Source organism: Lutjanus erythropterus, chromosome 12 (genome assembly GCF_056507025.1).
Source record: "Lutjanus erythropterus isolate fLutEry1 chromosome 12, fLutEry1.hap2, whole genome shotgun sequence".
In the NCBI taxonomy this organism is placed as follows: Eukaryota; Metazoa; Chordata; class Actinopteri; order Lutjaniformes; family Lutjanidae; genus Lutjanus; species Lutjanus erythropterus.
The window spans coordinates 26,612,393-26,633,922 of record NC_139328.1 but is presented as its reverse complement, the minus strand read 5'-3'; the positions used below and the strand labels follow the sequence as shown (position 1 = coordinate 26,633,922).

At 39.2% G+C, this 21,530-nt stretch overlaps 1 protein-coding gene across 6 annotated transcripts in view; it reads left to right on the top strand.

Annotated features, from left to right (window-relative positions):
* LOC146318082 (disco-interacting protein 2 homolog C) overlaps positions 1-21,530 on the top strand; it is a 257,932-nt gene that overhangs the window by 232,457 nt on the left and 3,945 nt on the right. For 4 of the 6 annotated variants that reach the window (XM_084731550.1, XM_084731548.1, XM_084731549.1 and 1 more), the window contains exons 23-35: positions 1,336-1,416; positions 2,012-2,135; positions 3,633-3,754; positions 5,986-6,097; positions 7,070-7,179; positions 12,138-12,268; positions 12,562-12,730; positions 12,877-13,047; positions 15,483-15,512; positions 17,284-17,345; positions 19,865-19,922; positions 20,014-20,088; positions 21,093-21,267. In XM_084731550.1, the coding sequence (XP_084587676.1) occupies positions 1,336-1,416; positions 2,012-2,135; positions 3,633-3,754; positions 5,986-6,097; positions 7,070-7,179; positions 12,138-12,268; positions 12,562-12,730; positions 12,877-13,047; positions 15,483-15,512; positions 17,284-17,345; positions 19,865-19,922; positions 20,014-20,088; positions 21,093-21,267 (1,420 nt within the window). The remainder of the gene's footprint in view (positions 1-1,335; positions 1,417-2,011; positions 2,136-3,632; positions 3,755-5,985; positions 6,098-7,069; positions 7,180-12,137; positions 12,269-12,561; positions 12,731-12,876; positions 13,048-15,482; positions 15,513-17,283; positions 17,346-19,864; positions 19,923-20,013; positions 20,089-21,092; positions 21,268-21,530) is intronic. The other 2 variants (XM_084731552.1, XM_084731551.1) reach the window with 1 other exon arrangement.

Genomic DNA, 21,530 nt, shown 5'->3' with positions numbered 1-21,530 from the left:
TAAAGCAGGAAGCCCTGTTACCTTACCTTGCTCTCCTGCTTCCACCCATATTAACTTTGTCCTTTTTTCTCGTTCTTTTCAAAATTAAGTGCACCCAGCACACTGCAAGTCACAGAGCTGCCATAATTACACTTAATCAGTCCGCTTTATTACTATTTACCGTCAGTATGGTGATGAGATCATTTTAATACTGTCTTACAAGTTTGCAAAAAATATTTCAAATTGTTAATCAGTGTTGGGCAAGTTGCATGAATAAGGTTATAAATTATACATTACATCTGATGCACATCACCAAGTTAAGTTCCCTGACTTCAAGGGAAAAGACTAAACTAAACTAAACTAAGACGTTATGTTCAGTCTACAGCAGTTCATTATCCTGATATGTTCTCTCTGTTTGATGGAGTTTAAAGGCTCAGTCTGCATTAGTCCTTAAGGCTGAGGGTTTAACTGACGTAAATCCTAAATTATTCAGGTTTATTTGTTTATCTAAAAGAGACAGCCATTAATTATCTTAACCCACATACAGTGCATGCATAGAAGTATGTTAAAGGGATAGTTCAGATTTTGAAATCTGTTTGTATGAGGTACTCATACATAGTCAGTGTGTCGCCTTCAGTCGATGAAGGTCGACACGTCCCCAGTTTAGAGAAGCAGCAGGAACACTGGTGTGGGAAGCTAAACAACGTACTGCTGTGGAGAGAATCAGCAGCAAAACATATTTTAGACTCCTAAAATCAGTGTCAGTATTAGAATATTTTCAGATGGCCTTTTCCGGCAGATAACTTAAATTATATCTCTTGTTATATTGCTCCCTCCATAACAACCAGACTTCTTTGACAAAAAAAGTTATCATAGTAGTCGTTGGTCTACTGCTGCCTTCATCGGTTTATTTTGTTAATGTTGTGACTTCTGTGAGTCCAAGTGAACCCTTTAAAACAGTGGAGTCACTCAGTGACACACACTAACTGACTGATCAGGACAGTGAGAAACCAGCAGCTCCTGTGTTCTGCGAGGTAAAATTACTGTTTTTTTTTCAAAGGAGTGTTAAATAAGTTCCATGACTTTTAAGTCAGAATTTGTGATTAAAATCTTTGAAACGGGTCTGCAAATGACAATTTTAGATAAATAATAATACTATCTATTTGCAGTAAGTGATAAGAACAGGATGCTCAGTGTGTTGGTATGTGATGAATAGTTCTGGTACTTTTCCTGTTAGCCGCTCTGTTGCCTTATTCATGTGTTCAGGATGGATGTGTGTGTGTATTCATTTGTGAATATGTGTGTTTGTGTGTGGTCACTCAGTCTCACTGTACCTGTGTTTGTTTGTGTTTTCAGTTCCTCTTCCTGTCAGAGGTATTACAGTGGAGAGCCCAGACCACTCCGGACCACGTCCTCTACACACTGCTCAACTCCAGGGTAAGACTTCACAACACACACACACACACACACGCACACACACAAACACACAAATATGGGTTGAATTAGAGGCTGCTAAGGTCCAGCCAGGGGACAGTTTTGATGCAGGTGTATCCTTAAACATGCACAATCAAACCTTCAGTTTCTACCTTCACAGTTTTCACATTTATCTCACAATAATATTAGTTACTAACGAGGCAAACAGAGGAAATGTCAGATCAGACTGACAGAATGACAGACAAATAATGATATATTATTTTTTCAGCTTTGTTGTCCAGTCAAATTCCTTGTATGTGTACACCTACTGGGCCAGTAAAGCTGAATCTGTTTCTGTTTATGCTTTATAAGTGGTGTGTATGTGAGATTGTGTGTGAATCGGCTCTGTATGACGGTTGTGTTAGTTTGCATAATGGCAATATGATCCACTGGTGTATTTACAGCTGTTCAGCACCGAGATGCTGCAACGGAAAATATGACATGACATCTGCTGATACACACCACTGATTGAATGTGTCAATCATCTTTCTGTGTGTGTGTGTGTGTGTGTGTGTGTGTGTGTGTGTGTGTGTGTGTGTGTGCTTGTGACCTCCTCCAGGGTACAATAGCCAGCTCTCTGACTTGTGTTCAGCTGCATAAGAGGGCGGAGAAGATTGCCGGCATGCTGGCTGAACGGGGCCACCTACAGGACGGAGACCACGTCGCACTGGTCTACCCTCCAGGTAAACATTCAGTTCAGAGAATCAGTATTAATCTGCAACTCACTGTCCTGATGTTTTCCATGTTATTATCACTGGGCCTCATGCAAGAACATTTTCGTATTCTTGTCTTAAATTTCTCTTACTTTTGTACGAACGTCACATCAGATTTAGCAAATGCTCTTAACTTAAAATGTCTGTGTAAATGACCTGTGCGTATGTGAGTGCCTGTGCACGAGACTTATAAATTAGCATAATTAACACTATACTATATAAGGCTGTTTCCTGCTCCATATGTCAAGTGTTCATTCATGAAAATGGCATCAAAGAGTAAAAAGAACTTTCTGAGTTTGGAGATTGACGTTCTGCTTTCAGAGATCCATAAAGGAAAATCATAATAACAGCGTCAGTAGTCGAATTAAAAGACATGGCGTGAGGATGAACAGCAACTTCAAAAACACCTTCTCACCTTCTCACCTGTCCCCTCACCTACCATGTCTTCATCGTCCCCAGAGTCAGAGTCCTGGGTGGTGCCATGGTAAATCACCTTGGTACTGTATTCCCTGTCATCAAACTGTCCTCCATTGATCTCTGAGGCTGTGTTAAATAATTAAATGAATTAATGATGTTTAAAAATGTTCTTGTGTCACTGTTGCTGTAAATGTTGTGTCCTACATGGGATTACATGACATAAATAATACTTCATATACTATAAATAGGGAAAGCTGTAAGTGTCTGCATTACTGCATTACTATGCAACAATGATAGGACTCTGACAATACTAAAACTGGAATTTGATGGATATTATCAAGTATAAATGATTTGCAGTAAATTGACTAAAATGTGGAAGAACTTTGCAATGATCCTTTAACCTGTAAACAAGGACAATCGGTGGATGTTTCTAAATGAGGAAGGACATGACAAAGACATTCAGAGCAGCTCAGTCGGGCAGTCAGATTGAAGAGACGACGCAGGGAAAATTAAGGGAAAGAATTGTAATTTCCCTTCGAGACACGGAGCCTGATGTCCATCACGGCAGGACGGACGCAGCCATGCAGGACGAATTCCCCCAACACGAGGAGATTGTCTCAGAGCAGCGTTCAATTAATCGCCTCCAGGGCCTGCCGCTCAATACTTAACCTCCTCGCCTCTGTCAGTGTGTGTGACCAATTCTGTTTTCTCCAAATACTCCTCTTCTTGTCTTTTCATGACTTCTTCCCTTTCTCCATTCTTCCACTTCCTCCCTTGTCCTCCTTTCTCTTTCTTTCTCCCCTCCTTCTCTCCTCCTCTTTCCACCCCTTACATCCCTCCTACCCTTATCTACTCTCTCTTCCCTTTCTTGTGCATTTCTGTTTTTCTTATCAACCTTTTCCTCACTTCTCCAACCTTTTCACGTCCCTTTTTGTGCTCCTGCATTTTCATCTGTCCTCCCTCCTGCCCTCTTTTCTTAACCTTTGATCTTTGTCTTTATTCTCTTATTTCCCTCCTCTTCCCCTTTCCTTCCTTCTCTCCTTCCTCTAGGTATCGACCTCATTGTGGCGTTTTATGGCTGCCTTTACGCCGGGTGCGTGCCAATCACTGTGCGACCGCCACACCCGCAGAACATCGGCACCACGCTGCCCACCGTCAAGATGATCGTGGAGGTAAAAATAATATTAATATATATATTAATATGCTGTATTATTTATGATGTCCAAAGAGTGTTTTGTTTCACGTTGTACCAGTTACAAAAATTACTAAGTCACCATCTCACACTGAGAGAAACCAAAAATAAATTTCCAATCATTCTGTTGTAAAGGTGCACTATGTGAGATTCTGAAGGAATACACATGTATTAATCACTTTTTTTACAATGTGTGAACAATTTATAACTCAGCTGAAAAAATGAGACTTTCCCTGACTTTCCCAGTTGCCTGTAACAGCATGTGGACTGACCAAACTGTGCTGTGTATGTGCACTCCAGAATGCCTTGTCTCTCTTCTGCTGTGCAGAACTAGATAGTATTAGCTTATAATGTGCAAAACATGTGAAATATATTGTGATCTTATGGTTTTAGCTGGTTAATGTTAGCTAATATTATCTTGCTTGCTAACATGGACCAATTGCTAGCTATCTAATGTAGCAAAATTCTGTCCTGAATGAATAACGTTGGCTAAGTCATCAGGATTGTTTTGGCAGCCGGCATTGCAGTATAGCCAATGCTTTTTCCCCAGGATGGTGGAGGCGTGACCCACTCTACTCTGCCTACCCTGATTGGCCTTAGTGTGAAACGTTGCTCATCAATTATTGAAAGTCTAAAATTGGTACTCAGTGAAACTGAGAAATTGATTCATTCACAGTCAAGATGCATTCATAGTGAAACTATAAGTTGTGTATTTGTTGTACATTATTACGTGCAACGTGTTGCACAGGAAGTCACTCAGGATTGAGCAGCTAGCCAGCTAACACTCTTTGTGAACCTTCAAAATGAACCTTTTTATACTGTTAGAATACCATTTGTGTGCAGATGGCAGAAATTTGTCTTTGCTTACATGTGCAGGAAAAAAGGTGCATTAAAAACATACAAAAACAACAAGATGCACATCCAAACAAAACACATCAAACATACATTTACACAGAGATACAATAGTAGCTGGATTAAAAAGAGCACCAGGTGCTCGATGGTGAGGACTGAGTTTGGTTTAGTAGAAAGAATAAATAGATGTAGTGCTGTGTGCTAATATAGTAGGCTGACTTTAAAAAGTGACTGTCCTTACTGATTAAGGTAATTCATGGCAACAGGAATAAATGATTTTCTATAGAGATATTTCTTTGCACAAGGGACTCTTTTCCCTGACGGCAGCAGCTGAAAGTAGTGATTCAGAGGATGGCCATGGCCATCTAAGATTTTGCTGTGTGGGTGTTGGATTGCTCTGCCATGGTGACAGGACAGTTGGGTTTGTTGCAGCCTGTAGTTGTACTGTCCAGTTTGACCACTTTGTCTTGTTTTTGACACTTGATATTGACACAATGTTAAAGGTGAGTATACTTTTACCAATTTGGGATGACATCAGACTTCCTTAGTTTAGGCAGCACAAAGACTCTTTGCTGTGCTTTTTGTAAATGCACTCCACATGAACATGCAACAACTGCCCAGGATGATTTTCCAAGTTCCGTGCATAACCTTTAATATGATCCTGAATGTGAGCAGTAAAAACCTGAAAAGAATGAATGGAAAAAGATGATTATTTAGCACAGTTGTTCTCCACACGTCATCAGTTTAGTCAGTCATTCATTAAAGGATATTAGGTGGCACTTATTAAAAATGCAGTCTGAAAAAAAAAACTGAATTATCATCATTATTCTGTTTTTCTCTGTCTGTACACTAAAAACACATTCAAGTCCTATTTGGATATTTAGGAATCTATAACCTAATTTTCACCATTGGGTACCTTAAAGCCCAAGAGGATCTGGCCTTTGTAGAAACAAATAGTCACCCATGTTCAACTCATAAATACACATAAAAAGATGGAGTGAAAACCCCCAAAAAATGAAGTGAAGGGGCAAAGGAGTTGACAGCTTACAGAAGCTGGGAAACTAGCCAGCAGTCTGGAAAAATAAGTGAATGAATGGATGTGAGTTGTGAGTAACGATGAGCCTCGTTCATCTTTTAAGAGCGCTGGCAGGAGGCACTGTAAGAGGTCAGAGCTGCACTCATGTTGCTATAAATCTCACGAGCAGTTGAATTTAACAGTTTTGTTTCAGATATTTAAAGTGAAGCCAACTCTTCCACACTGTTGGAAAACACACGGTATAATGTGACGTGGTGCTTTCATTCATTGGTGACTGCCGATGCATTTTCTCAGGTTAAAGTTGTCTGTACTGTGTCGTGCAGGTGAGCCGCTCAGTGTGTGTGATGACCACGCAGCTCATTTGTAAACTGCTGAGGTCGAAGGAAGCCTCGGCTGCCGTTGACGTCCGGACCTGGCCCCCCGTCATGGACACAGGTACACACACAGACACTCAATACTTTGTCATTGTTGTCTCTGATGAACAGGTGTGTTATAAAAAGCCTCTTTCAGTCTCTTACTAACTATAAACACTGTAAAATATCTTAATGCTGTTTCTGCAAAGTTTTATTGAAATTAAAGGCATAGCTCAGATTATTTGGAATGGGTTTGTAAGAGGTACTTCTCTATAGTCAGTGTATTACCTACAGTAGATGGAGGTCACACTTCCCAACTTTGCAGAAGCAAAGTGTATTTTAGCCATGTTAAAAGTCAGTATCAGTTTAAGTGTACGCTATGTTTAGAGTATTTATGTTGTGGTCAGAACGTGTTTTTCCAACAAGAAATTGCCATTCTACAAGCCAAATTTCACTCTCTCCAAACCAACCAGACTCCACTGGTAAAATTAGTAATTTTACCTTGCAGAACATGGAGGTTGCTGGCTTACCACTGCCTTGATCTGTTTGTCTAACTGTGTGGTTTCCATAAGTCTGAGTTAGCCTTTGAAAACACCAAAGTGTATGCTATATTTTGAATGTTTTCACCTCTTTACCCTGTCATCAGACAGATTTTTCCAATGGGAAACCATCATTATATAAGCCAAATGTTACTCTCTTCTAACCATCCAGACTCCTTTGACAAAGTCAGGAATTTTACTTTGCAGAACACAAGAGTTGCTGATGAGACTGTCTACAGCAGTGCATTCCTTACCTCATACAACCATACTTCAAAAAATCTGAATTATCCCTTTAACAGTTTAAATCCCAGTGTCAAAGACATGACGTGTGACAGAGAGCACCACTTCAACTGATGAAACTCATGTTGTTTAACAGACAGGTGATCTGTGGGAAGTACAGTGCAGGAATGCTCTAACAATGACAACAACGCATAAGAATTTCACTACATTAATTTCAAAAAGTAGTAGTGGATTTAAGTGTCTGTGTTATGTACATGTGATGATTTTCTTTTCAGACGATTTGCCAAAGAAGAAACCTCCTCTGCTGTATAAACCGTCCAACCCTGACACCCTGGCCTACCTGGACTTCAGTGTCTCCACCACTGGCATGCTCGCTGGAGTCAAGGTAAACACACACACACACACACCGAGCTGAGTCAGTAGCCTTCACAAAGATACTATCTGTCCAGTTTTTACACAGCTTTAATGATTCATATTTTTATTTTTTTACCTTGAGCGATGGATTTTTGGCAGGCATAAGGCATCATGTTTATTTGGTTTTCACATCGGTGCCAAGTCAGATATCGCTAAGATTTCAGAAAAAGCAGAGTTTCTCAGTTGTGATGTGAATTAGATTTTGACACTGTTACATGTCAGAAGCTGGTAATTATGTTCAGATATTAAATGAACATGGTACAGTGCTAACATAGCCTGCTAATATGCATACATTAACATATAATGTCTATATGTTGTCCAGTAAGAATTGATAACATGATAAACATGTGGACTTTGAATATGTAACATTAGCATTCTTAATGTTACATGCTATATTTTATCATTTGTCATTGATAACTTTTAATATTAGCATGCATTCTAATATTAACATTTAATTTAAAGGCATGATATGTAACTTTTCCATATTAAAAAGATGAGACCTTTATTATGAATTTTGTTTAGTTGTGTACTTAATTTATCCCAAATGTTTCCAACAATGGTCAAACCAGAGAAATTCATAATTTAGTCAAGATAAAGGCGCGCTTCCTCCTCATGACAAAGGAAATCAGCAAACTTGACTAATACATTACCTTGTCTGTGAACATTATTTCTGACAGTCATGTCAGATAGATTTTCACAGGCAGTGGTGGTTCAAAATAACAACTCCCATGGTACTTCACAATGCCATCAAATTACATCTTTTGTTATTATTTTGATGTGAAGGAGACTTGTAGCAGCAGAAATTACATACTTGACTTTATTCTGAACACACTGACTTCATTCTCAAAATACAAAGTTTTAAAGAACTGTCTAATCAATATTTTGTTATGGCTGGTACAAATGCTAAAAGTGTGCCTTTACTCTTGACATTTCAACTTTATTCTCAAAATGCAAAAAAAAAAAAAAAGTATCTTTCTTTCTGCCAGGACCTAATATTCTTCTGTAGAAGAGACAGTTACATCTGCTCCATGGCTCATGGCTATAGATGTTTAGTCTTGTGTAAAAATTAAACTGATTGGATAGTTAGGAGCTCTACATTGTAAGAGAAATGTCATATCTAGTCTGAGTTTGACATCAGCCCATTCATGTTTTGACATTTGAGGAATTATCTTGATTAACACTGATTAAAGGTCAAGATTTCAAAGCCATAATTCTGTAATTATGGCCCAGGAGCAGCTAACATGTTTCTGTGTTTATTCAGTAAAACACTATTGTTATATTTAACAATATAAAATCTACTGTGGAATGGAGGCTGTTGAAGGTGTGTAGATAGATGCTGGTGGCATTTTAAAAAATTAAAGCGTCTATTGATCCCTGCTTCAGCAAAACAACCCTGCATCCTGTACTCAACTCATTGTTTCTCTGCCACTATTCATCTGTTGCAAGTGTGTGTGTGTGTGTGTGTGTGTGTGTGTGTGTGTGTGTGTGTGTGTGTGTGTGTGTGTGTGTAGGTTTGAAGCCAACTTCTATTAAACAAGGCCTTCTCTTGTTTGGCCTGTAATTCCATCCACATTGAAACCTTTTGTTTGTCAGCTCACTGCTTACAGATGCTCACAGAGAGCAAAAGAAACACAAAACATTATTTTGTAGCCATGTTTTAAACGTGTGATGGAAATGATCTGTTAGAAATGGAACAACACTCTGAAGGGCTATTATTCTCTTAAAATTATAGCTTGAGAAAATTCTGACATTTCACACAATAACTGGAATTGTAAACCCTCATTTGACAAAATAATAAAACCCAGACAGACAATGGACTTCAGGCAATGGCTCTATTACCCACATTTGATTAAAATGAGACCACTCAGTTTGTTCTATTAGTTGGAACCAGATTTTGCAGATTAAACCATATCGGAGTCCTGACTCTAACCCCTTGTCGGAGCACTTTCTCTGTGATGTGTTAATATATTTTATCAGTTTTTAGTCTCACCTTCAGCGACCTCAGATAACAGTGTACATTAGAGAAGACTGAAGATAATTGTAGATTAAATCTTTTTCACTAGAGATGAGGCTGCACATTTCAGATGTTGAAATATGAATGGATGTGCCCATCTACTGCAAATCTTGGATTCCATTAATATAATCTTGGCAATTAGTCATTTTTTCTACATCTAAAATTTGTTCTATTGTTGCTAACCATAGTTTTCGTTTTGGTGGATTTATCTGTTTGCATGTCCTTGTCACCTGCTTAATTAATACCAAAGTAATTTTATGGTTTCAGATGTTCATTTAGCTCAAAGATGTACATATCTATGTTTAAAATGAGAAGTTTGGACTTGTGAACCCACAGTGCTCTGTTACCATTGTACTATGCTATGCAGCTTCGAGAAAATTTTGCATCTATATAAGAAAACTTATATACACTATATTGCACTTATACAGTATTATACCACTACTTTTCAAACTTCCGCTGGAAGTGTACATATGGTACGTGCTGATGTCTGTATATGTGGAATAAAATATTTATCTTGAGTTTTTTTTAAATCAAAGTTTTAGTAGCAGCTCAGTACAAAAAGCTAATAGTGTAGTCAAAATAACATTGGTACCAGGCTGGAGGCTAAAAGTTTCAGACGCTTTCTGTTCAATAAATCTGCCTTCCTAGCTCTGGGTGGAGTGTGTCTGTGTGGAGCTGTTCACCCTGTGCTTTGTGGGTTTCCTTCTGGTGCTCCAGTTTTCACCCAGGGGTGTCCGGGGTGCACCTCACCTCTCGCCCAGCATTGGCTGAGATCGTCTCCAGCCCCTCGCAAACCTCTGAAACACACATAACTGATGGATGGATGGATGGAGCACTTTTGAAACCATAGCAGAAACCTCCAGGGCTACTTTCTGGAATGCAGCCTCAGGAATGAACCACTTCAAAACAACTTGTTCTTCACCAACTGTGATGTTCAGATATGTGGTGAAATAATCAGTAAATCAGTGCACCGTTATCCTCCCACTGCTACAATTGAATCTACAGCAGTAGCAACCTCACTTCTTACCCTTTTGAACAACTTAATATATCTAAGTTAATCGCAGAGCTGTAAAATTATTCTCTATTTGTGGTCCTCGCATCACACCGTTTATTATAAAATATTTCTTCTGACCATGTTCTCACCATCAGTGACTGTTTTTACGTCACTTTGTATCATAATCCCGATAAAAAACCCCACAAAAGCCTCATTAATGAACACTTTCAGAAACAAACACTAATCAGCAAAGAGGAAAAGCAGGCCAGGAGGAAACAATAGCAGCATGTTTTCTCACATGCTGCTAAATTGCCTGTCCATTATGTTTAATCACCGTTCTTAATGAGCAAATCAGTCAATGCTGCAACGGGCAGCACTGGTGCCAGAACACAATGAGAACAACAAGGCGGTCAGTTCATCTGGTCACTGCTGCACGCAGGGAGTCCTCATATCTGAAGTTTTGTTATGTTAATCAGTGCACTGCGGACATATTTCTAGGTGATCAATCATTTTTAGCTCCACCAGGGCAGGAGGTCCTGAGTAGATTTTCTTTGTGTGTGTGAGTGTGAAAAAACAACTTTTGTGTTTCCCATTTCTGTTTCAAATAGAAAGATCACACAAATCAGTGACCTCTTTTAAATCTGTTCTTAAAACATACTTTTATTGGAGAGCATTTCCTGATGTTTGAACTGTTTTGGGCTGTTTTTATTTCTTAAAATGTTTTTACTTTCCTAGTCTGCGCTGTGCGATTTTTATTTTATCTGTTTTACCTGTTATATGACTTTCAAGCCTGTCTGTTTTATTTTGCTGCCTTTGTGAATCACTTCGTAATGTGAATTTTGAAAAGTGCTCTATGAATAGATTATTATTATTATATTATTATAAGTACTCAGACCACTGAGAATATCCCCACTTGTTCCAATTACTAAAAACAAGTCAAGACAGTCATTGTTTTACAAGTCAAATGTCAAGTCGAAAGTCTTGAACTAGTGGTTCCCAAACTTTTTCTGGCATGTCCTCCTTCAGAACTTGAAAAAAGTTCACGCCCCACCCTCCGTTAACAATAGTTGTGGAAGGCAACTGATAAAATATTATCCAAATTGAATTTTAGTGAAACGAAAGTATGAAAGCATCCGCAAACTCTTGTTTATTTTCTGTACATATACATATTCATTTAAGCTTTTTTTCGCTCTGTATTTCTCCCCTGGTCAACCCCCTCTGCAGTGACCCACCCCTCAGTTTTGGAACCACTGTCACCACTTGATTAGATGTCTGAAAAAAGGTCTAAACTTAAGAGATCTAATGTTATTCTATGAGATAAAATCCATCAGTAAATACCGTGTGCATGAATTTTGAAGCTTTTACCTGTCTTTAAAAGACGCCTGCTAACAAGTGGCTAAATGAGACTAAATGAGAAGTTGTTGGTGACATTAAACATCCCGCCCAACTCTAGTCCTTTACTGGAGGTGACTTGAAGTCATGCAGTCATGCTATAGTTCACTTATAGATTAATGATAGCTTTTTACTTCTGCTTTTTACATCTTGCTGAATAAAACGTGCAAGTATCATAAACTTTTGTTCACCACAAACCTAAGAAACTATTTGACTTTTTGAAGAGGGAACCAAAGAGATGCAAACTTCCAGGTTGGATTACATGGATATGTCATTCCTGCAGCTCTCAGTCAAACAAAGTTGTAGCTGTAGTGTCTCCGTGTGTAATTTTGACCAGCATGTTTTGCATACTGCTATTTGTTTTTTGTTGACGACCACATAGTTTCCATGCACAAACAAAATGATCATTTTATCCAACCAGAGCTCATTAACGTAACATTACAACAGCAATTTTACTCGAGTCCACACCTCTGTTAGTTACTTTGCCTTAATTGAGCATCATGCGTCTGCCTGTCTGTCTCTTGTTTAGATGTCTCACACAGCCACCAGTGCCTTCTGCCGCTCCATCAAGCTGCAGTGTGAGCTTTACCCATCCAGAGAGGTCGCCATCTGCCTGGACCCATACTGCGGCCTGGGCTTCGTCCTCTGGTGCCTTTGCAGGTCAGGCAAGCAAACAATGCCCATGCACAAAAGTAGGCAAATATATATTCAAATGAAAAAGCATGATTTGAGATTTTGAGATTTCTTGTAATTTCCTAAAAGGTTGTACAGGTTTACACTTTGTGTGTATGTGGCTTCTAGAATACAAGGTAATAACAGAAATATCACAATAAATATTTAAAATGTAATATGATACACGTTTTATTAAGTAATTTACACTGAAAGTCTCTAAAACTTTGTCCACATGGTGTTTTCCACACTCAGGTTTTCTCTTGCCTTGTGTCTCTCTGCAGTGTGTACTCAGGTCACCAGTCCATCCTGATCCCTCCGGCCGAGCTGGAGGTCAACCCAGCTCTCTGGCTGTCAGCCGTCAGTCAGTACAAAGTCCGCGACACTTTCTGCTCCTACAGTGTCATGGAGCTCTGCACCAAAGGTCTCGGCTTGCAGACCGACTCTCTGAAGGTAAAGCTGGCACTCTGTCTCAAGGAGAATTTGTACTGTGCGCTTGATATTTAACTAAAAAGAAACACAATATCCGAAAAAAATAAGGTGACAAGTAAATACGAAAGGGACAACTTCTTCTCATTCTGCGTCTTTGTCCCGTTCAGTCTCGAGGGCTGGACTTGTCCCGGGTGAGGACCTGTGTGGTTGTGGCTGAGGAGCGTCCCAGGACAGCCCTGACGCAGTCCTTCTCCAAACTGTTCAAGGACCTGGGACTCCACCCTCGAGCCGTCAGCACGTCCTTCGGCTGCAGGGTCAACCTGGCAATCTGCCTGCAGGTCAGTCCGACTTTCACCTCTTTGTGCCTGTTTGTCTCTGCTTCCGTTTCACGTCTCGGCAGGGACTGAAGACATTTCTTGATGTGACATTTAGCTGGATCACACTGGCTGCTTTTGTTTTTTATGACAGGGGATACATCAGCTGATGTCAACCATAGCTGCTTATTTTATTTGTTTGTAGGAAAAGTTAGCTGAAGCTGAGCCCCTTGTTACCAGGTTTTATTTTGTGAGATATCACAGTTAAAAGCAGTTTTTATACTTATGCATGCAGTTTTTAGGAGTTTTGTTGTGTTGTCCAGTGCATTGTGTAGTCCACAAGGTACAAAAAGTAGTTTCTCTCTTATCCAAAGTCAGATGGACATATAGTGCCCATACTACGAGCCTTTGCCAACATGTTACACTTCCACAAACATCTGAATTCCTTTGGACCTTTTTGTTCAACATTGTACAAAAATAGTGAACAGTACTTGTTGCTGGCTAGCTTCCAATGTTGCAGCTACTGAAGTCTGGGTCTACTAAGCCTGTATGTTTCTTCAACTAGCCAAGAAATCTAGCTTTTTTTTCATCAGACACAACGCCTTCAGGAAACACTACATCATAGGTGTTACAGTTAAGGAAGGCTGTGTTGAGTTAAGCCCTTTGTAAGATCAGTCATTCTAAAAAGCCCTAGACATCTGAGTTAGACATATCATAGTTTAATGCTACTGATAGTTTACCATGAATACAATCATTCTGAACTCCTCATGTGATTATTTGGCTTTTGGCACTTGGTAACACCGATGTAGTAGTACCTTCTGGTCTGCTTCTTAGTATTTTGGCATTGATTTTACAGCTCTTATGACTTAAACACCAACTGATTACTGGATGCACATAACCAGATTTAAAACATAAAAAGACAATGGAAAAAAGGCATTGGAAGCTGTACATTTTCCCTACTCTGTCTCTGACCGCCTAGCAGTTGTTGCCTTCATTGGTTGGGTTGAGTAAGTTAAGGCATGAGGAGTGGTGATTGGTTAGGGTAAGAATATCAGGAAAGCCAATCAGAGGTAGTGTAGGGTGGGTCATAAATTTGCATCCTGGATCTATTGGATGCATAGAGATGACACTTAGAACCATCTTCTCATCTGACTTTGTGTAAGAAGGCAAAGAAACATGATTCCCAAAATGTCAGAATCTCTATATAAACAGGTCATTCTTATAGAGTTGTTTATGTGGGCGAGGAGCTGTTTTTCATGTGACAAAAAACAGATGTGAGCAGATAATGTTCTTTGAGCGAAACACTGTCACTGAATATACAGAGAACGGACACTTCTTGAAGGAAAGTTTTGGCTGATAAATTGGTGCTTTCAGGGACAGTCGACTTACTTTTGCCTTTCAGGTTCACAGATACTGTTTGGGTGCTGCAGGTTAGTCCATCACTGCTGAAGCATGGGAACCACATAAGTACAATTTTGGGTGTATTGCTTTGTACTGTAGTGAAAGTTTACAGCATTTTTGGCTGAATGGGAACTTCAAACCTATTAATTTATGGCTTTAAAGTGTAAAAATATAAATGGATGTCAATGCAAGAATGACCAAATGCACGTCTTGCAGATGCAGGGTGTTACATGATGTGTTTGTGGGAAACTGTAGAGATAACAGCCTCAGTAGTTAGGGGAAAAAACATAAAAATTGAAGCCACAGTCCTTCTCTTCTCTACTGTCTTTCATCCAAACAAAGCAACTTTTTAGACATTCTTTTTTTCCCCCTCTGGTTGTCTCTCGGTTCAGCTTCATCCTTCCATTTCAAGCTGGTCATTGCTTGTACATTTCAGTTATGATTTGCATCCTTAAATGGATCAACTTTGGTTATTTCCCAGAATGTAAATGCCAAAATCTTCCTATTTGCTGTTGTTAAAACCCGAAGAAAAAATTGGAAAGAAATACAAGGACCCCTTGTGACATCCTCGAGATAATTCAGTTAGTTGTTTCTAAATTTTTATTAAGTTAAATCATTGCTTTTTATAGGTACTGATGGTAAGATAAAACAAGAAGTCAATCCTATATAAAGGATTTGGAAATATTATGACAGACTTTTGTACAGATTAGTGATTTCTAACTGCATGGCTCCTAACTTGAATTAACAGAGTCAATATACACTAATATTACACAGTATATTGAATTAAAACTCTGCACCTAAATTAACCAAACTTTTTCTAGCAGCTTTAAATGACCAAACTAACATTTGGCTGAAAAAAAAAATTTTTTAGTCCCGACTGCTTGTTTTGTTTCTTTCAGTTTTTCCATTTTGACATTTTTCTTCCTTCCTTCCTCCCTCCTTGTTTAAATCATAACCCCGCCCACATATCTCATACTTGGTTTTGTCTCCACCCTCCCTTCTCCTCCTCCTTACCTCCTCCTCCTCTTCCTCTCCTCCGCCCCTCTTTGCTGCTGTAGCCTCACAGGCTGGGAAAGCTTGCCGACCAGGTAGGGAACCACCATCAATCCCCCTCCCCCAAACCACCACCACCTCCACCCCACTGCTTGTCAGCACATCACTCATTCGCTGGCTGTAGATCAGAGTTTTTCAGGATTACTCCACTGAAAATGTAGATTTTGAGTTTCCAATGAGCCCTTTAGGGTTTTAATGCGTCTGTGAAAAGTTTGCTGCTTGTTCTTTCACAGACAGGAGCTTTATTCACTTTGGATAGAGACAAGTTTGGACCTGGTCACACCACGTTTTATGATGAAACTATGAGAGAATGGACCAAAATCAATTAATTTTACTGGAATCACTGCAGTGTGTGGATTTGCCCACTGAAGTTAAATAGTATTTTTTTCAAAATGGACTCCCATTTTCCCATGTTTTTGTGTTTGAGTGACTAAAGGGAACAACATTTTTTTTTTTTGTCCAGTATTTGTCCACAGCATCTGACAAAAGCAAGACTGAGCTGTAGTGTAAACCTTCAGGGCAACTGCACTGTCAAAGCACGTCCAATAAAAGCGCTTGTTTTTGCCACAGAGAGGCTCAGATTGTTATCCTAAGTGTCTGACAACATAATGGAGAAGAGTAAGATTTTAGCATATCAAAAACAAATTGTTAATAAGGTTAAAAACTTTTCATCTGAGGTGGTCTTTAACTTATTGTCAGTACAATAATACTGCTTTCACAACCACCCGCAAGGATGTAAAAAATTTTTCTGGTGTGACCAGAGCTTATGTTAGACTGATGATGACCGGGGGTCATAACAAAATATTTTAAATATTTTATTAAGTCTGCAAAAACTTCTCAAACCACTTCACCACCATTGCTCCATTTGTTCCACCCATGTGTCATTTTGCAAGTAAAACAATAAATATTTGACTTCAGGTGGAGTTTCAAAGTTAGAGGTAGAGCAAAGTATTTAACTATCTTGTGGAGATGATGCTGTCTGCCAGTTTGTGCTCTGGGTGTGGGCTTTGACTCCCAGCATGCCGCTGTGTGTCCGGTGGTGGGCTCTGTGAATCACCTCTGAGAGAGAAAATGGGATGGAGGGGATGGTGGAGGAAGAGAGAGGTCGGAACGGGGGTCTTTATCTCTATCTTTTTCTCTCCTAATTTTTCTTTAAAAATTTCATTCTCACTCACATTTAGCAGCTGGTTTCTACAACATCTGCAGACCAGGCAGGAGTCAAATCATTTGTCAAAGATTTTATATGTGAATATATTTATTTCAGGGCCAATTTGTTGGCTTTGCCACTAATGGGTTTTTATGTAACAGGATGTAATCACTCAACTACATCATCATCACCCCTTTCTTCCATCTTTCTTTTCCCCTGGCCTGGTATCACTTTCCTCTCGTTTCTCCCCTCTAAGAGTTTTATTGTAAGTTTTTCATGCATGTCTATCAATAAAATCCTATCTAATTTAACAAAGTTTTTTTATGTTGGGAAATGATTTTACATGTTCTGTTTTGTTGATTTAAGTTTAAAATCATCCCAATGCCGTCACTCCCACATTGTTCTCTCGTTTTGTAAATATTATTGACGTTTTGTGGGATCCCATCATCTCAAACCCAAAGCTTTTCTCTCTGCTGTGAAGGAAAAGCTTGTCTCCATGAGCACTAATGCACGAGCAGTAGCATCCACTGCGCCCTGGTAGGAGTAGTTGTAGTAGCAGTAGAAGAATTTCTGTCATGGACTTGTACAATGATAATAATTGTATAATAGGTGATTGTGTGATCCCTGCAGTGTTTACTGTTGTTGTTGGTGTTTCTTAGGGCACCTCAGGACCTGATCCCACGACTGTGTATGTTGACATGAGAGCACTACGGCACGACAGGTGAGTTAAACAAACCAAACATCGAAATGAACTTATTCACAGTTACAGCTGAGAACTGGGAAACTAACTATAAGTCAAAACCAAGATAAATAAGTCATTATATTATTAATTCTTACTCTCTTTGCAATCATTAATAATGTCCTAGCTGTTGAAAACACACAATTAGATACCTTTCATCATTATTCATGCCAAGTGATGCTGAATTTTACTCTGTAGTCTGTCATTTCTTAATAATTCCCTTGAAAGTTTCCTGGAAATAACAGCTATTTGAGTTTAATAAGTTTAAAGCAGCTGTTGATTTCCAGAGAAAATCCCTTGATAAATGAGTTCAATTTAAACCCAACCAAATATATCAGTTATAGTTCATTTATTATTGGACATTTTGTCCCCACATGTGGTGAATAATATGCTTGCCTGTTGACATTTTTGCAATTCAGTTATTTAGGAAAAAATAAATGCAAGTGTACCAATTGAACACAGTCGCTATAGTCTTTTCAGGAACTTTTCTATGATTCATTACAAGTTAACATCCAGGAAATTACACAGAACCATTTCCAATAAGGTCTATGAATTTCTTTTGATTTTATATAAAGAGATTCCAGTATTCCACTATCTCAACTTCATTTGATTTATGTAAATGGTTTGGGATCTGTGTGCTTGTGTAAGCTCAATAATAACATCCTCCTGTATTTTCTCATATGGAATTTCATCCTGCGATGGATCTGTTTTCCATCCTCTCACACTCGGACATTAAATATATTCTGTGCCCACATCGTCTTGTGTTTGGTCCTGTGGGATCTCAGTCCTGCTGCAGCCTCTGCTGGGCAGTTTCAATGTGAATGTGGTGAAGCTTGTGAATGTGAGGCAGCAGGGTGTTTGTGTGGCTCCAGAATAAATAAAGTGCTCAGTAGAGATCTTTATTCTAATGCACGGCTTGTTCTAAGAACTGTCGCTCCTGGCTGATTGTACAGAAGTTTGGATATAATGAGAAGAAGCTGAAAGTTTCTTCAAGACAATAATTTCAGGCATGTCAGCTCGACACCCCGGCTGTCACCTTCACAGCCTCTCCACTTCCTCTGAAACACTTCCAGTCTGAGAAAGATGCACTTAAAACCCATCAAACCCAGTCTGAGTCACATCTCATGCCGGCTGACACCATAAATAGCATCTCGTGAGTCTCCAGAATTTGTTTTGCCAGAGTTTTGGCTCAGAGGAGCAGTCTGACTTTATGAACCAGCCCTAGGTCTGAAAATTGCCGCGAGGGCTCAACATTTGTGTCAAATTTCATGTCTTAAGTTGCTGAAACGCTGTCGGTTTCCAGGCAACAGAGATGGACACCAACTCCACCAACAAGCAAGACTTAAATCTGTTTGAATATGTCCTGACAAGGTGGTCCACTGGGATTAAAGGAAGAATACTGAGACCACTTCAGCTCAGTGTGACTCCAGCTCACAGCTGAAACTGTAAAATGTAAATTTGAACACGGCAGGAGCCCGAAAGTTTCCCAGTGAGTTTCTGGGAAGCTTCAGCTCCCCGTTCTCTGATCTAGCAGATCATTACGGCCCTCAGCCTGCGACCGCTCTGCTGTCATTTTCTTCCAGAGAAGTCACAGAACATGAAGCAGCGAGGCCGTTCAGTCCTGCTGTGTATAAATATAACTGTCAGCGAGCATGATGACATGTAATCACTGTTGATTTAAGCCGGCCTGTTTCTCCCGGAGACGCTCCATGTTTAGTGTTTATGATCCGACCAACCACTTCTGTCACTTTCCTTTAGGAATCAATTTTTTTTTTTAACTACAGTGGTCTGAACAAAAGTATAATTATTGTTTTTGCACAGTATTCTTTATTGTTTCATCTTAAATGTTGTGTGTGGATGTACAGGAACAGAAATATATTTCAAAAATTCACCAAACGTCCCAGATTCTTTCCTGTCAAAGTGCGGTTGTGCACATGGTGATAATCAATAATGAATCATCAAGAAAGAATATTAAACCCTCCAAAAATGACAAACAATGAAATATCAAATATTTTATTCTAAGAGTAGAGAGAAAAAAAACATTTAGTTAATTAACAGATATGTCACATTTGGCAATCTTGTTTCCTTGATTCTATGTTAATGTTGGTTAAGGACATGTATGTTCGTTAAAGCTGCAGGAGACACTTAAAAAGAGCTAGTTCAAAGTTCAGGTCACAGAGATTTAAATGAACCAGTTCATTTTTTTTTTAATTTGATGCCTGACAGCTAAAAGAATTTGCACCAGAGAGAGAGAGAGAGACAGGGTTGTGTCTAGAAGGGATCCCTTGACTTATAAAACTATTGCAAGATTTGTATGCATTGTTTATTTATTGTGCACATTGTACAAACTAATTGTTTATGTCGCAACACTGTGCTTAACATTTGGGTAGGTTTAGAGACAGAAAATACTTGATTAGGGTTAATGAAGATCATGGTTTGGGTTAAAATGATCAATCTTGTGAGATCTTTCACTAATGCCGCTCTCTTGGTTTTCCTAACAGGGTCAGACTAGTAGAGAGGGGGTCACCACACAGCTTGCCACTTATGGAGTCTGGGAAGGTCAGCTTTTCTTTTTCTTTTCTCTTTGTTCCCATAGTCATTAAATGATTTAAATGAAGATTTTAATGTTTTGTCTCTGGTTTCTAAACAGATCCTTCCGGGAGTTCGGATCATCATCGCCAACCCAGAGACCAAGGGACCAATGGGAGAGTCACATCTGGGCGAGGTTTGTCTGAGTTTAATCTACAGATCACTTTGATTTGAACTAAGATCAGCACAACAGAATGCGAGACCACAGCAGGAAGATTTTTAGGGACGTACTGGTAGAAAAGAAATGTTCCAGACTTTGGTGTCAATTCTATTGAGGCTTATGGGAGATGCAATGTCAGTCATGCTATTTGGAGACCAACATATAAAGAAATGCGCACAATCTGAAAAGTCAGTCAGTATGTTGTTCTCTGAAGTGCGCCCTTTCATTTTTATAGTGGCAGTTTTTCATCAAAGGTCATACAACAGAGACACGGTGGATTGTAATGTGCTTCTCCATGCATCTCTTATACACTTCAACAGAATTTGCACCAAGCGAAACATAAAATGTCCATTAATGATGTAATGACCCTTTGCTTCTTTCTTAGTTTCCTTAGTTAAGTATTGACTCAACTCTTCCTGCTTTGCATACAGGATTCCTCCTTACCTGTCACCATACTCCATATCTCACATTAATTTGGGCAAACTGAGATTCATTTAAAGGTTGTGGTACAATAAGTACTTTGAGCTCAATAAAATGATTAAAATGTAACTGTTGAAGTCATTCATTCAGTCTTTCCTAGAGGCAAAAATTGTATTTAAATCTAAAAAAAAAAATTAGAAGCAGACATCTTACAATTGTCAAATACAGGCAATACTTTCTCCTTAATTTTATTTTAAATTTTAATCATCAATCAATCAAATAGTTTATGAAACAAATATTTGTTGTTTACTCCTTCTCAGGTTTTATATAATTAAAAACTAAACAAAACAAAACTTGTGATGTAATTTGTAATTATCCTTTTCGTATGACATTTTATAGACACAAGCATTTCATTGATTAATAATCAGTTTTTGCCCAAGTGCTTTAATTGTATTCCCTCTTCCCACCTGTTTCTCTTTTTTTCTTACTTAGTACTACAGCAGAACTTCAACAGGAGTGCCACCTGCTCTATGTGGTCTAATACTGTTGTATGTTTTTAGATCTGGGTGCACAGCGGCCACAACGCCAGCGGTTACTTCACCGTCTACGGAGACGAGGCGCTGCAGTCGGACCATTTCAACTCCAGGCTCAGCTTTGGAGACACGCAGACGGTCTGGGCCCGGACCGGATACCTGGGCTTCCTCCGCAGGACCGAATTGACAGACGCCAGTGGAGGTGAGAATGTGGACTACTGTCAGCGTGTGACTGATGGGGCTCACGCTGACCTTTAATGTTCTCATACAACAGAGAGGAGGAGGACAGGATTAAGCAGCTGCAGGGCTGATTTTAAGTGCTGCCAACCTTGAAGTAATCTATTAGTCTGGTTTTCAGTGGAGAGATACGTGATGGTCTGAATACTGTTTGAGAGGCTACTCCTTTCTGATGAGAAAAAATCTGACTTACTGTTATGATGATGTGCTATATTAATATTTTTTGGT